Source organism: Ischnura elegans, chromosome 4, assembly GCF_921293095.1.
Source record: "Ischnura elegans chromosome 4, ioIscEleg1.1, whole genome shotgun sequence".
NCBI classification, from domain to species: domain Eukaryota; kingdom Metazoa; phylum Arthropoda; class Insecta; order Odonata; family Coenagrionidae; genus Ischnura; species Ischnura elegans.
In genome coordinates, this window is record NC_060249.1 from 107681282 (window position 1) to 107696355 (window position 15074).

At 37.3% G+C, this 15074-nt stretch overlaps 1 protein-coding gene across 1 annotated transcript; it reads left to right on the forward strand.

Moving 5' to 3' along the window:
- The first annotated feature begins 2407 nt into the window (after window positions 1-2407).
- LOC124157870 (ras-related protein Rab-4B) lies at window positions 2408-7732 on the forward strand. Its single transcript, XM_046532928.1, has 6 exons — window positions 2408-2751; window positions 2849-2929; window positions 3130-3244; window positions 3498-3715; window positions 6235-6330; window positions 7411-7732. Exons 1-6 carry the CDS (start codon window positions 2736-2738, stop codon window positions 7533-7535), a joined length of 651 nt encoding a protein of 216 aa, XP_046388884.1. The 5' UTR covers window positions 2408-2735; the 3' UTR covers window positions 7536-7732.
- The last annotated feature ends 7342 nt before the right edge of the window (window positions 7733-15074 follow it).

Genomic DNA, 15074 nt, shown 5'->3' on the forward strand with positions numbered 1-15074 from the left:
CCATAAGGACTCTCGGACGCCGCCCCTCCCAAATATTTGAAAAAGTAAAAAAAATAAATAACCATTAATTTAAAATTATACAACTGATTAATCAGAGTGTTTTTTCAGTCCCATACATCGAAAGTGTTGGAAAAACACGAAAAGAAATAGCGCAAGAGGTTCGTATTTGTAGCCGTGGGGCGCTGGCCAGAACGTCCCAATCCATCCCCATGCAGTTATATGGAGAGTGGTAGTGGTGGGGGCCGCTGGTGCTATGACGCGTCTAACGTTGTGTCTTATGGAAGTCTTGGGACGTCGTCCGAAAATGCGCAGAGCGACGAGTGAGTTGACATCGCTGCGCAGGCCGGCGGGCGTATAATCTGGCGTCTACTTGGTGCTGCCACAGAAAAGGGACCTACGGAATCAGAATGGTCACTTTACTGGGTGTAGTTATGCGATTTTAATTTTTAATTACTGGTAGGTATTGCTACAGTAAATAAATTATCCCATTATGCTTGCGTTTTTTGGTCTTTGAATTCCGGAACACATAAAATTCCAACCAGTTAAAGGCCGTATTGACGAAGGAAAACTATTCTCGAGTATTTGACACAGTTCTATTATGATTACGAATTTCAAGAACCTTGGGGAAACTAATATTATAATATTTAGGCCTTAACAATGTATTCATATCTTCCCGATGATTAGAAATGCGGTACCTATTTTTCAGATAAATTTATCAAAAGACCTGCAGTATTAGGAAAAATCAGTTAACATTCCCCACTGATTTATAATTTAGGAAATAGTTGCGTGCGTGATAGGGTGAAGGATTAAATATGATTTAAATCGTTAAGCGCGACTTTAAACAGAGTCATTCAATTAATGTCATGAAGTGCCACGTACAATGCACCTTTTGTGTGTAGGTTCATCATTTTTCTAGCCGTCCTTGTTGTATTAGTTCATGTTCACCTAATTCCTCAGCGGCAGAGCGGTAGCTGTCTGACGGAAAATGCCCACTTGGGTCTGATTTAAGTGGCCTCGAAGAGTTCATATCAGTGCGGAAATCCTTACAGCTCCCATCTGTGGCTCAGTCGAGTCGTCTTCTTTTACGATCTAGAACTTATTTTCTATTATATCATGGCAATGATTTCGAAGACACGGTTATTCCAAATGCGACCCGTTGGCGTCTCGTGTGTTTACCACATATGAATCTTAGACTCAAGGAGATGGTCCGTGACGTCCTTTGTTTGCTTGAATGCCTTTGCTGACCTTAAATTCGTCCCTCAGCTGAATCAGCATTAGTGGACCACGACTTCTATCTCCCTTGAGTCGTCCTTATAGTAACGGCAAGACTCTCGGAAAGAACGGAGTGAAATGAGTTCAGACATCATTTTCGAGGAGTTAATTGTGCGTAATAGCCGATTAAGAAGTTTCTTAGTGCTGTGTGTACATTCAAGAAGACAATTTTGAATTAATCAACAGTGCTCGTTTTTTTAAGGGAAATATAGGGAAAAATTGTCCCAATTCTGTGTCCAGGCACCTTGTTCTTTTTGGTCGTATTTTTCGTCGGCCTATTTTGTGTCGTCCCTTGTTTATTTATAGACTAGTGCCCTTGCCATGTGTTCAATCAGAAAGAAATTGTTGTCCAGCGCTGATTTCAACGAACGTGTAATTGATCACTTTGCTGGACAAAATGAAAGAAGGATGGACTTTTGCAATATAACTAAAGGCCTGTGAGTATTTCATATTTTGTTAAAAATGTGTGAGAAATGTTTAATTGTTGATTTTAAATCATATTGTATTCAAGAAGCAACGCGAACACCGCCATCAAAGTTTACATTTGCAATAGCAAAGCGCGCGCATTCTAGTAGTGTTTGTTGCCTAGTGGAAGTCAGTGACACTCTCCTCCCTCCTCAGGTGTTACAAGTGTCATTGCTACCCAAATCATTGCAAATGTGGTATAGATTTGACAAATAACGCATTATGATTGCAAAGCGAACAACAGAAGTGTATTGCGGGCATATCCGCACGAAGAATGTAGGCGCTAAAACGTATTTTCGTTTGTATTTGCATAATATCGCAGCAAATATATTTTTATTCTTCAAGATCATTGATCAGTATAATCGAGAGTCCGGACTAAGCCGATCCGTATGACCGAGAGTCTTCTGCATTTAGTATTTATTAATCAAGCCTTATTAGGAGAACTAGGTATTTTTGTTGAAAAAAACGGAACATATGGCATCACAAAATTTAATTCCTAGATTGCCGTAAAAACTTAATAAAATACACGAAATATTAAAAAATTATGACCCCCCGGTGGAGTGCGCCCCCCCCTAGCATTTGATTCACGAGCCGCCACTGGTCATCATGCCATCCATCGAACACAAATAGCAAACAGTTAACCATCCTGCAGATTAGGCAACTATAAATGTTTGGGATAAATTTATGTCTTTGCTGGATTTCCAGTATTTAGTGATTTTGTGGTGGTTGTGTTTATGTTTATGAAAATAGGCTGTTTCGGGTTGAGGAATTATGTTAATGGCAATGGCATCAGCCTCAGTTTATTACACTGTGTTACTGTTTTACAAGTAACTTTATCTGTGTGAAACGTCCTACGCATTCAGTTTTTTTAAGAATATTAAAAGGTAATAATAATCACGCGTAGGTCAGATCTTGTACCTCCCTGAGATGATATCCTGGAAAATAACTACTTGAACTACGTGTGGATATTACAACATTTTATTTAAAGCAAAAATACCATGTCTGATTCCTACGGTAAGATTGACATCTGTTTATTATGGCTATTAGAGAAGTGTTAGCTAATATGCGATTTTATTATTATATTTATTTCAATTTTCTAATTTTATTTCAGATTTCTTGTTTAAGTTTCTAATGACGGGTAGTGCGGGCACTGGAAAATCATGCCTTTTGCATCAGTTCATGGAGAGTAAATGTTCGTATTCAACGTTTTCCATCGCCTAATTATGAAAGCATATCTATTTTTCACTCATTCAAGAATTATTAACTTTTGTTAAATTATTAACGGTGTATTAACTTTTCATTTAAATGTAGCTTTTCGGATATTTAACTTTTGGATTCCATTGTAATTTTTAGTGATTGTTGATTTCTCCATTCTATAAATTTTGCTTTCAGTCAAAGATGACAGTAGCCACACGATTGGAGTTGAATTTGGCTCAAAAATCGTTAGTGTGGGAGGAAAATCTGTAAAGTTGCAAATATGGGACACTGCCGGACAGGAAAGATTCAGGTTTGTATTCTTTCGTTACTTTTCTGTCCACTTCTTTGAAATGATCTAGAAATCTTCGTATACTAATGAACTATATTGTTTTAATTCAAGAAGATATTTACATGTAATTATTCATGCAGATTACTGTTACTCGATAAAGTGTATTCACAGAGTTTTATCCAACTTTGTACCTACTGAAAAAGGCCCTTAAATTTTTAATGAATCCCTTTATTTTAACAAGCTTTGATAAACATAATTTACCAACGTTGTGCAGGTCTGTAACGCGCAGTTACTACCGCGGAGCAGCAGGGGCTCTCCTAGTCTATGACATGACCAGCAGAGAGAGTTTCAATGCTGTGGGAAAGTGGTTGGCTGATGCCCGGACTCTAGCTAGTCCAAATATTGCAATACTCCTTGTCGGGAACAAGAAAGACCTTGAGGAAGACAGGGAAGTGACCTTCCTCGAGGCTAGTCGCTTTGCCCAGGAGAATGGTAAGTAGATATGGTTTATAACTTCAAAGGCACATTAAATCATTTTCTAGAGTTATGCATGGATCTCTATTGAGGGTGTAATGTGCACCTGGTCAATCAAGGGCATGGGTGGAAGTCATTGAAGCTCTTATTTCCTCTTGTCTACCTTACGGCAGATGATATACTGTATACATCTGTATTAATTTTGAAAAAGTTGCTTTAGTATGATAATAAGTTAATATATTGTGTATCATATATACCACATAACATATCAAAGATTGATTAAAAAGTAAACTTTGCTGAATTCCACTCAGTATTTATTTAAAAAACTCGGCCGGTTTTGCCCTCTCTTAGTCATTATCAAAAAGGTGAAAAAATCGATAAGGCAGTAATATCTTACATATACCTGTGTGGGATCTCACAATAATTGAACGTGGGAGATGGGGTGGGGGAGAATTTCAAGGATGGTGGTTTTTAATAAATACTGGGTGGAACACAACAAAGTATTATACTTTTTAATCTATCATGCCATCATTCCACAAAGTGAACAACACAACAACTCACTAACAATTGATTTCATAGCATATCAAAATCACATTCACTCTGGTCGCAATAAGCAAAAATACAAGTAGAAGATGACACAAAGATGAAAACACCAAGATTGCTCTGATCACCATTTTTTTCAAGAATGAGCTATATCTATTCTACTGTTTGTGTTAGTGTGTCTCTCTTTCCAGTGGCACAGTGAGGGGGGGTTTTGGGGGAAAGCTCAGAGAAATTTTTAAGTATAATCCATTTTACTTAATTGGATTGATTTTACTTATAGAATAGTGTCAGGATTAATGAAATATCTCTCAGAAAGCCGTAAAATTCACCATTTTGAACCATTCATATTAAAAATTTTCAATTTATTAATCTCGCACCTACCGCTTATCCTGGTGGGTATTCCATAACCCCACCCACCCCGGTATTGGTTGCACCTAAACCTCCCTAGCCTTAATTCCTAGCTGCGCCCCTGTCTCTTTCATTTCCTTTTTCTGTTTGTTTCTTCCCTGGCAGCGGGAATCATGCCTGAAGCCATCTCTTGGCCAACATATCGGGCTACAACTGGGGGAAATTTTTGCATTGACCCCAGGCCAAAAAAAAAGTTAATTTGAGTAATCTCCTTTGCTAGGTGGTCTAAGAATATACCCACAAAGCAGGTCTATGGTTCAATTCCCGGTCGAGAGGAAATTATTTCCATGGGTTTTTTCGATCATTACCATTTTTTCTACTTGAATTGATTGTTTCTGAATTTATCCTGCAATCTGTTAGTCTGCTTACGTTTGATCCTCCTTCAACCTGAAGATTGCTTAGTGCAGGTGCTTAAATTTGAGATCACTCCCGCTCTAAGCCACACAAATTCAGTTCTTCAGGGTTGGAGGTCCAGCTGCTCTTATGTCCAAATCATATGAACACTTTTTCTATCTTTCTGAGGCATAAATCCTTCAATAGATTTTCATATAAGTGTAAAAGACTGTCTAAGCAGTCATTTTTTTGGATAATGCAGTCATTTTTCCCCTCGTATTTTCCATCAGTTTTGTTGTCCACTTAATGCCCACAACTCTCATTCCATTGAACGGTGAACCTCGCATACAGTTATTCTTAGTTATCATTAGACTCATATTGGCTAAACAACGGTCTCAGGAACTGAAACAGGCATGTGCTTGGTGATTGAAAAACTGATAAGGATCACTTGAACTCTCCCTCAAAAGGGTCAGAAAATATCTGATTTAGGCTTTACCTAGGCCTCCTTGCACTGCAAAGATTTTCATATGAACCGGGGTTTCTAAGGCATCTCCTAGATATTAACACGGTACACTTTGGTCTACTGCCATATACTCTTACTTATATGAGCCTCTGTAGACCTTCAAATATCAAATTCAGAATTGGCACCCCCCACTTAGTTAAAGACCAAATGGAGTTGCCAGTATGAGAATCATGATTACCTGTAATGATTGTATGTATTTTCCTTGTAATCTTTTCATTCAAAATAATATAACTATGTATTGCATGTAATGTATGCATTGTATTATGAAAGTAATGATTACATTCTCTGTTTTACCTTATCAAGGAGCCTTGTCTAAGAAGTCATAGAAAGGAAGAAGGTTACTCTCTCTAACTACATTATTGCTTCACTGTCGTAGAATAATTTAAATGCATTCATTGACCGTATTTAAATTTGTTACTTAAAAGGTTGTTTAAAAGATTCATCTGTTTTTATGTCATTTTGCTAACTTCAGTAAGTTTTGTGCTAAGTGGCTGTTGCTAAACAATGCTATTACTGAAATCAAAACATGTTAGTTGGATGACAATGGCCCCACAGTTGCCTCAAATGACTGGAAAAGGTGTTCATTTAAAAATGTCTGGATTGAATTGACATATAATGGGCACCCTAAATTTAATTTTAATATCAAAAGAAGTCATTAATGAAAGCAAAAATGTTTCTTGCAAATTTTAGCTATATCATGTACATAAGTTTTTGATTGTTTTCTTTGCAGATTTGATGTTTCTGGAAGCAAGTGCAAAAACAGGAGCCAATGTGGAGGAAGCTTTTCTGAAGTGTTCCAAGTCCATACTGGCCAAAATTGAAACTGGTGAGATAGAATTTATATCAATGAAATGTATATTCCATTTATTTGTCAAGTATTTGATGGACGAATCTCTTCAAGTGAAGGATGTATGTGAAAAATCGCTGTGTACTATGAAGGTTAGAGGGAAAAACTCAGGCATGGGTGTAGCCTAGATTAAGGTTTTTGCCTTGTTGGGCAGGTTTGTAGTGAAATGTAAAGATCTGGATTTAAAAAATGAACCATCTTTGAGTGGAGAAAGATTGAGGAGAGGATATTTTGAAAATTTTCGATACCTCTGCTGTACAAGTGCTTAACAATCGCCCACTAGATCGAACCCGCTCATCTAAGAGCTTAACAATACGCATGCGCTCAGCTAGCGGTAGACAGAGCACAAACGCTCATCTCCAAGTCTCCAAGCTTCGGAGGTGAGCATTTGTATGGCTGCTGCCAGCTGACACATGCTTATTGTTGGTCTACTAGATGAGCAGTTTTAATCCTGTGGGCAATTGTTGAGCACTTGTACAGTGGAGGTATCAATTTAGTACTGGTAAAGGGCATTAATATTCATTTTCTGGTCTGAATTTCGATACTATGGAGTATAGATCAATTTTATTCCTGCAAATAATATGAATGTATGCAAACATTCTTAATTCTGTTAAATGTGAGGTGCAAACAAGTAACACCCTATATCATGTGTATATTAGAGAAGGAGCCCAGTCTCCCATCCCTTGGGAAGAATTCACTTAACTGAATTTGAGGAATATTCCTGAAGTGTCCTGACAGGCATGAGCATCTCTCATCATCATGGTTATGCTTTGCAAAGAAGCCTAACCAATATTTATAGGTGCTGATGCTAATCACCTTGGAGCATTACCTGAAATTAGGATCTATATGTGCCACTGCCCTAAATTATCAAGTTATTCTAAATCCTCTACTATGTCGCCTTCTCTGCTATAGATTTGCACCTTCAGAGAATATTTGCATTTAGGGAATAAATTTAGCCTTGTATGTGCCCCATCTGGTTTAAATGTTTGCTGTAGCACTTGCAATTATATTGAGAACAATTTATCAAAATAAAAAAATGAAAATGTGGTAATATTTCAGGTGAGCTAGATCCAGAAAGAATGGGATGTGGCATAAAATATGGAGATAGCAGTTTGAGGAGGTTGAATCAACAGCAGCAACAGCCAGCTACCCGTTGGCAAGCTGATTGTCCATGTCGCACATGAACTCAAGTGTCTTATCTTGCACAGATGTTGAATTGGAAGTGAGGCAGCTCTTGTTATGTCTTATTTTTGCCTCTGCTGTGGTTTCCAATGTGAACCTTGAGAACTTTTAAGTATTTTTTATGTTTAAACTCAGAGTTGATGCTATTGGTTGATGTTTACAATGTACATCATCTTTATTATTAAAGTTTTACATAATTTCCAGTTCTCTTTATTAAATGAGGTAAAATATATTATATGATGTTTGGACCAATTTCTTCACATTTTATTGTCTTTGCTGAAATTGAACTCATGATTTAAGTGTTGCTTTTTCCAACAATATTTTCCAAATTAGGCTGTTTAATTTTTTTCAATCAAGGGAATTGTTTCTTTCCTTGCCTTTAGAATATTAGATAGACTAGAAAATTTTGACTATTTAGCCAGAATGTGAACTTACACCAGCTTTAATGAAGCTTATAGCATGAATAGAAAAGACATCTATCTTAAAAATATTAAACTCTGGCTTCAATATTACTTATACTAAGATGTTACTTCTAAGATTTGATACACCTAACTTGGCTCATTGCTCAAACATATTCATAAATGATGACTTAGCGTAAAACTGCATTATATGACAAAGCATGTAGTTTAATAAATTGATTATATAAAAAGAGGAAGTGAAGTTGGGAGACTTGGACCATTGGCCTATCATTCCTCTGCTTAGGTCACTACAACATCATGGCCTCGAGGCATGTTCTCCAGCAGTAAACTTAATGAAGGGAACAGTTGAATACTGGTTTCCTGGCTCAATTATGTATTCTTGTTTGTGTTGTTCTATCCATCCCTCCTACTGTAACCTGGTCATTTGTCTAAAAACTTAATTTATAAACTTCCTTTGACCCCAGTTTATCTTTTTCTTGAGTTAAGGGAAGTACGGTCTCCTCCCATCATCTACTTTGTCTTCAACTGGCAGCTGATGTGAAGATTAAAATGTTTGAGAAATTGTATTTTGTAAGTCTACTCCTCCGTATCTATCATTCATAAGTATTTCCACTGGTTTATTTAATTCTTCATTTCTGTAGTCTTTGTTTCTTAAATTGATTGATAGGTTGATCAGAGTCACCAATTATTCTTTCTAATTCTTCATGTTATGACCATGTGGAAGTCTCCAGTAGTGGGGATAAAACTGTTGGTGTGTATTTTTAAACTATGATGCTGGTTCACCCAAACGAATACTGCTGGACATCATGGGCCAAGAAAATTTTAAGCCATTGATGACACAACGGCATGGGTAAGAGATTTGCTGAGAAATCAAGAGATTTGATGGTCGGCACACCAAGAAGACCACCTAAATGAACCTCCTGAAGTTTTTATTGCAATGCTAAGACCGCAACATTACAATTTTTCACTCTTTGGCACCACCTAACTCCAGCTGAACATATGCCATCTTGAAGAAAGCCAACAATATTTATATATTATAACAATGAGAAAGAATTTGAACAAACCAGGAAAACAATTTCTGAAGACGTACCTCCACGTCTCCAACTCCTCAGACAACTAACACTTTGATAAATAAGATTGCATGATGTTGCATAGCAATCGCAAAGTGAGAAACTACAAGACAGGCGAAGATATTCCAACAGTAGCAGGACTGAAGAAAGCTGTCTAGGAAACTGGCCAGGAAGTGATTGTGAACATGTATGAGTCGAAACTTATGGAAGGGAAAACCTGTTAAATACAGAGCCAAATCTTGCGCTTATATCAAAGGTTTTTCAGAAGTGGCTATCATCCACTCATCGAGGGAAGAAGCCAAGAAAATGAAAAGGCAGTGAGAGTTCCATGCACCATGAAGAAATAAATACCAGCACAAAATATTACAAGAGAAGAAAGCTCTGCAAGTGCTTGGCAAGACATGAAAACAGTCATCCTGCTGCAAAATAAAGTGAAAGCCATAGTTGTTATGGACACTGAAAGCTGTCATAGAATGAATTTATCGGAGGATATATCATTGGATATGATTTCATATGATTGGATTGGATCATGATATTATTGGATAGATCATGAAATTTAAATCGTTAAATATTTGTAACAATAAATTCAAATGGATTTTTGACATTATAGCTGCTCCTTCGCTTTTCCTCATTTTATCCCTATATCTCATTTTCCTCGTGTACACTTTGTTATGTTTTGAGATGCATCTTAACATGCATCAGACCAAATGCTCACCTTCACCCATGACTTCATTAAAACCTGGTAAAAAAGCAATGGTAAATATGTAGGGCATTCCAAACTAGCCACCCAATAGAAACTTAGCTTCCTTAATCAAATCATTGCCTTTCTGGAATTTTTTCCCCTTAATCAATAACCACCTTACCTGTATATACTTTAAAATTTAAGCACTTCGTTATTGCGATGATTAAAGAATGTTTCCTGATCAAACAGGCATCTCTATAAATTTCTGCAACAATTGTTTATATGTACTTGGTGTGAGAGTTCATTTTTCATGTCAGCAGTTGTTTGTGTTCAAATGAATCATATTAAGTTGAAAAAGTCCAAAATAAAATTTATTCGGTGAAAAATATTGTGTTCAAATTGCACTTATCATCCCTATTATCAAAGTTACTTTTCATCAGAATCTATTTTATTTGAATTGAAATTGAAAAATAATTTATGATAATAATCTATGAAGAATCCAAATCTAGTTCAACAAATTGGTTGGACAAAGATTCTGATCGAAATTGGTGACCCAAGGGATGAATATGGGTAAAATGACCCATGCATATTTTTTATGTTACCAATTACCTGCATTTTACATGTGTAATTATTAAAATATTAGCTCCAAAAACTATCAGTTCTTTCAAGACAAGCTAAGGAGTACATTTTGTACAACACCCAAATTCTAAGCATTGACGACAGCAGCAGAATTAAAAAAAATATTTTCAGAATCATTTAGAATTCAAATCACAACCAATTTGTTAAACCATCCCAGGATACAACTGCGTGTAATAAAAAGGTCTAATTTGGAAAGTAATACAGTAGACTCCCGATTGGATAACAGATCAAATTAGGTGCTACTCTGTTTTCCTCAAAAACCTCTCTGCTAGAGTGAAACATTCAAATGATCCTCTCCTACATGATGAGTTAACTTTCCAAAAAAGGAAATATAGAAGACTCTTGGAACATGCCAAAACATCTTATAACAATAAGTCCTGGGTCCTGGCATAAAAAAATAAATCCGAAGTGTCCTGGAATATTTTACGCGAGTCAACAGGGAAATTCCATGAACACATTCTCCCTGGAATTGTACACTCAGAGGATGACTTGCACATTAAATGTTCAAACCTAGCAAATGAATTTAACGACCTTTTTACACTCAAATCATCAACCACTTCACCCCTTCCAATAACTCACTCCATCATCTAACCCTCCCCCCCCCCCCTGGCCTCTTCATTCGCCCCTGTACGGAGCCTGAACTAAGAGCCATAATACATATCTACATTTGCCTGCAAAAACTTCTCAAGCCCTGATGAAATCCCAGGGAAGATATTATATCTTTCTTATACCTATATAAAAGAACCTCGCTTATTTCTTGTTAATGAATCCCTCAGGCAAGGCATCTTCCCATCTTCTCTGAAACATTCAAAAATCGTCCCTCTTTATAAAAATAAGGGATGCTCTAATAACTTAATTAGTTATAAACCAATGGCACTTCAAAATGTTCTGTCGAAAGTCTTTTCTGTAACCAATTAACATCATTCTAAGAAAAATTTGCCCGACTGTCTTCTAATCAACATGGGTTTCCAAAAAAACCGTTCCTCTACTACTGCCTTACTTCAAGCCACTGACTTCTTATTGTCTTCTCTTGACCACAAACAAAAAGCAATGGGAATCTTCTATGACTTTTCTAAGGCATTTATACCTTCTCAACAAAATTAATAATCTGGGCATGAGAGGTATAACTAACAAATGGCTTCACTCCTACCTCATCAATCGAACACAAGCTGTGTCACTCTCCGTGAAGGGTAATAGATATTGCTCGGAGAGTAGTACCACTTCTGTTGGTGTACCTCTAGGGTCCATATTGGGCCCAGTTCTTTTTCTAATCAACATAAATGATTTGCCAGCATCCTTTTCCAATATTCGTAATGCTGAAGTCATAATATATGCTAATGACACAAACATCTTACTTTCTGCTCCATCAAAAAATTACCTTATCACGAGTTCTAAATCTGCAAATGAAATCATTCTTCACTGGTTCGTTGATAATTAACTGAAATTAAACACTGAAAAGTCACATATTGTTTAATTTGGTTGTAAAAGTTATCTGGAAAGTATTTTAATTAAAATTGATAACAAGTCCATTGAGAATGTTACTTCAACTAAATTTCTGGTTCATATATAAGTGGTAATATGTCCTGGTTTAAGAATATTGAATCTTTAGCCAATAAACTTAGCTGTATTTGCTACCTTTTACACCACCTCCGAAACTCTGTTAATGTAGATATCTTACTTACTGTATACTATGGTGCTTTCTATTCCCAGAAGTCATATAACATAATTTTTTGGGGCTCATCACCTCACGCATCCAAAATCTTTACAATACAAAAAAGGGCAATTAGAATCATATTTAAATAAACCTTATGGTGCTCTCTCTAGCCCCATCTTTAAAACTTTGAAGATCCTCCCATTACCATGTGTCTATTTATTATCTCTGCTAATATTTACACGTACAAATCTGGACATGTTTGATATTAACTCCAGTTTTCACAATTATGAAACCAGAAATAGGCAAAGCCTTCACTATAATACAGTGAGGACAAATTGAACTAAATTAGGTCCAAGAGAAATGGGACTCAGAACATACAATAAACTCCCACACCATTTAAAAAATCAATGTGAGTCATTGGTATCGTTTAAAAGGAAGTAGAAGGCATTCCTGCTTGAAAAGAATTATTATTCTGTCATGGAATATCTGACGAACTCCACAATCTAGTGCTTTATTTTCATGTTTTGAAAATAAATTATATGTGAAAATACATACTTGTACTTACATAACATTTCAACTATACATTTCTAATCTACTACAGTAGACTCTCGTTAATACGAACAACGTTGTTACGAAGTTCTCGTTAATACGAAGCAAATCGTTGGTCCCGTCGAAAGGGCCTATCCAAGCTATAGTAAAAGAAACGTTATTACGAAATTTTCGTTTTTACGAAATTACGAACCTATGTCCCGGTCCCGGCAGTTACAATATGAACTTTATTACGAAGTTGCACGCACAAGTCACGGTATTTAGGTGGATATTCACTACACTTAAGTTTCAATAATTGCGCCACGTTTAAGTTATTCTCGTTTACTGTGCCTAAGAGCGTCAATTATGGTTCTTTATTCAGTTTACACGCAACATCATATAACTAGCTTCATTCCTGTGTAGTCAGGGTGCCCTACTCATAACCGTTCGTAAATAGGATGTACAGTCAGACCTCTTCCTATGCACATTCAATTTACGAATTTTCAGAGATACGAGCATTCAAAATTTTCAAATTTGGCGCCTTTCGATTTGGCCGATACGACGCGGTGTGGCGCTGGGAAACTCTCACTGTGATCATGATCTGAATAAGGTATCAATGAAAATGGAGTGATTTTAGGAACTGTTCAACGTTTCGCCCGTTCTTCGTCACCGCGGGGAGCTATTTTTTCGGCTCCGAATGCATCGCAGGCCCCGCTAGATCAGTTCGCCACAAGCGTGAGTAAGCGCATACGTGGAATGCAGTGTTGCATCCCGCAGGATAACCTTACTCTGCGATAAATTACATACAGTCCGGCTGGCGAGGGTTGTCCGATTACGGCACAATAGGATGGGCGGATAATCCTGCGCCAGCACGGTTTAAAGCAAACCGCTGTCCCCCAAACGCACCTCACACCCTCGCCTAGTCATACAACGTTGTCAAATGCATAAACGAACACCGAAATAAGCCTGATCCACCAAAATAAGCCCATTCTTCGAATCACAGAACAAGTGATTATTCCTCTAGGTCCTTGACGCTCGTCGTCCCTTCCGGATCTTTTCTTCACGGAACACTTTGTAAGCGTTTCCCTTTCTTACCTGGCAGCCTTGCCCCCTCCCCGGACCTAGACCATTTGGTCTGTAATTGGACAACTCTCGGTGGCCGGACTGTAATTTTATCAACCTAGGAACAAGGTCTTGGGACGCATCGAGTTTGAATATCGGAGTTCATGTATTCGGGAAGATATCAACCCTCGATTGCGTCATGGCGCAGTCTTCTGTTGAAAAACTGAAACGCATTTTCCTGATTATATTTCTTTCCGCGTAATTCAATCGCGTTTATAATACACTATTTCTTTCAACGATTCCTAAAAGAAACGTTCTTACGAACTTCGTTATTACGAACCTCATATTTTTCGGTCCCGTGAACTTCGTAATAACGAGAGTCTACTGTACATTGTATGAACCTCCTCCTCCTCCCTTTTTTTGACGTGTCTTATATCTTCTTGTAGATTCTAGGACAAATAAATTATTATTATCATCCGGACTAATGATGGGGAGGGACGGCACGAATAATCGGAAAACACAGATAACGCAAACTTCACTTAAACGTCTTGTAATGTTCATAATTTACGTAAAACAAATAGTATATTATTGTTTATGCAGTTATTCTGTTATTTTAGAGTGCTTCCCGGACTCAATGAGAGCTATCTTCGCCAGTTCACAATCTTTTTAGCGGTGATAACATGGTTGTACTCATATTATTAATGCTCCATGCAAGGCCTGGTTTCGAAAACAACACATCCGTGGCTGTGTGATCGTGGATACAGAAAAATGGTTTGCATGAATGCTTCAAAACCACTGCTTGACGTCGGAAACTACATTGTCAGGCACCATGCCATGCAGTCGCATCTTGCACAAGTTGCCCGGGTAGCAACTGCTGCCGGATGTGTATCCGTGATCACGGAGTGCAGTCGTGCACTGCAAGGCTTGGAGAACATGAACACGGAGCTCCTGTGAATGCAGCTAGTGCGCGATTGCTTCCGTTTTACGAAGGGGATTCTGAATGAAATGATAATTGCAGTGTATCCTAGCATTAATGCAGTAATTCTGATGATTTTGCGTCCAATTTTATTTTTTTTATGAAGATTGCAGAAAAAATTGAGCGAGAGTGAAAATCATGCACAGATAATCTGCAACCCGGATAAACCGCAGCCAGATAATCGGGAGTCTGCTGTATAGAGTTAAAGAATACTAATGGCACTAACAATTATTGCTGCTTAAAAGAGAATCCAAACCATTTCACTTCATTTTATTCATTTCTTTATACCATTGGAGATAGAATATTTTATATTGAATATTGATTTCAATTTAGTTTACCTGTTACTAACATGACATAAAATTTTACCAGTTCATCTATAATTTTTAGGTTTATCTTCAGTTAACGCAGAATTGAAGAATGGGTAATACCTATTGTTCACTCACTTGGTGATTCAACCCGGAGGTTGGTATGGAAAGGTGGGGGTAGATCTCACTTCAGACTAAGCCACAGG

Excerpts from the sequence above, each read along its gene's own strand:
- LOC124157870 (XM_046532928.1), top strand. Across the intron at positions 3,716-6,234 it reads TCGCTTTGCCCAGGAGAATG|ATTTGATGTTTCTGGAAGCA; the intron begins GTAAGTAGATAT and ends TTTTCTTTGCAG. Across the intron at positions 6,331-7,410 it reads ACTGGCCAAAATTGAAACTG|GTGAGCTAGATCCAGAAAGA; the intron begins GTGAGATAGAAT and ends GTAATATTTCAG.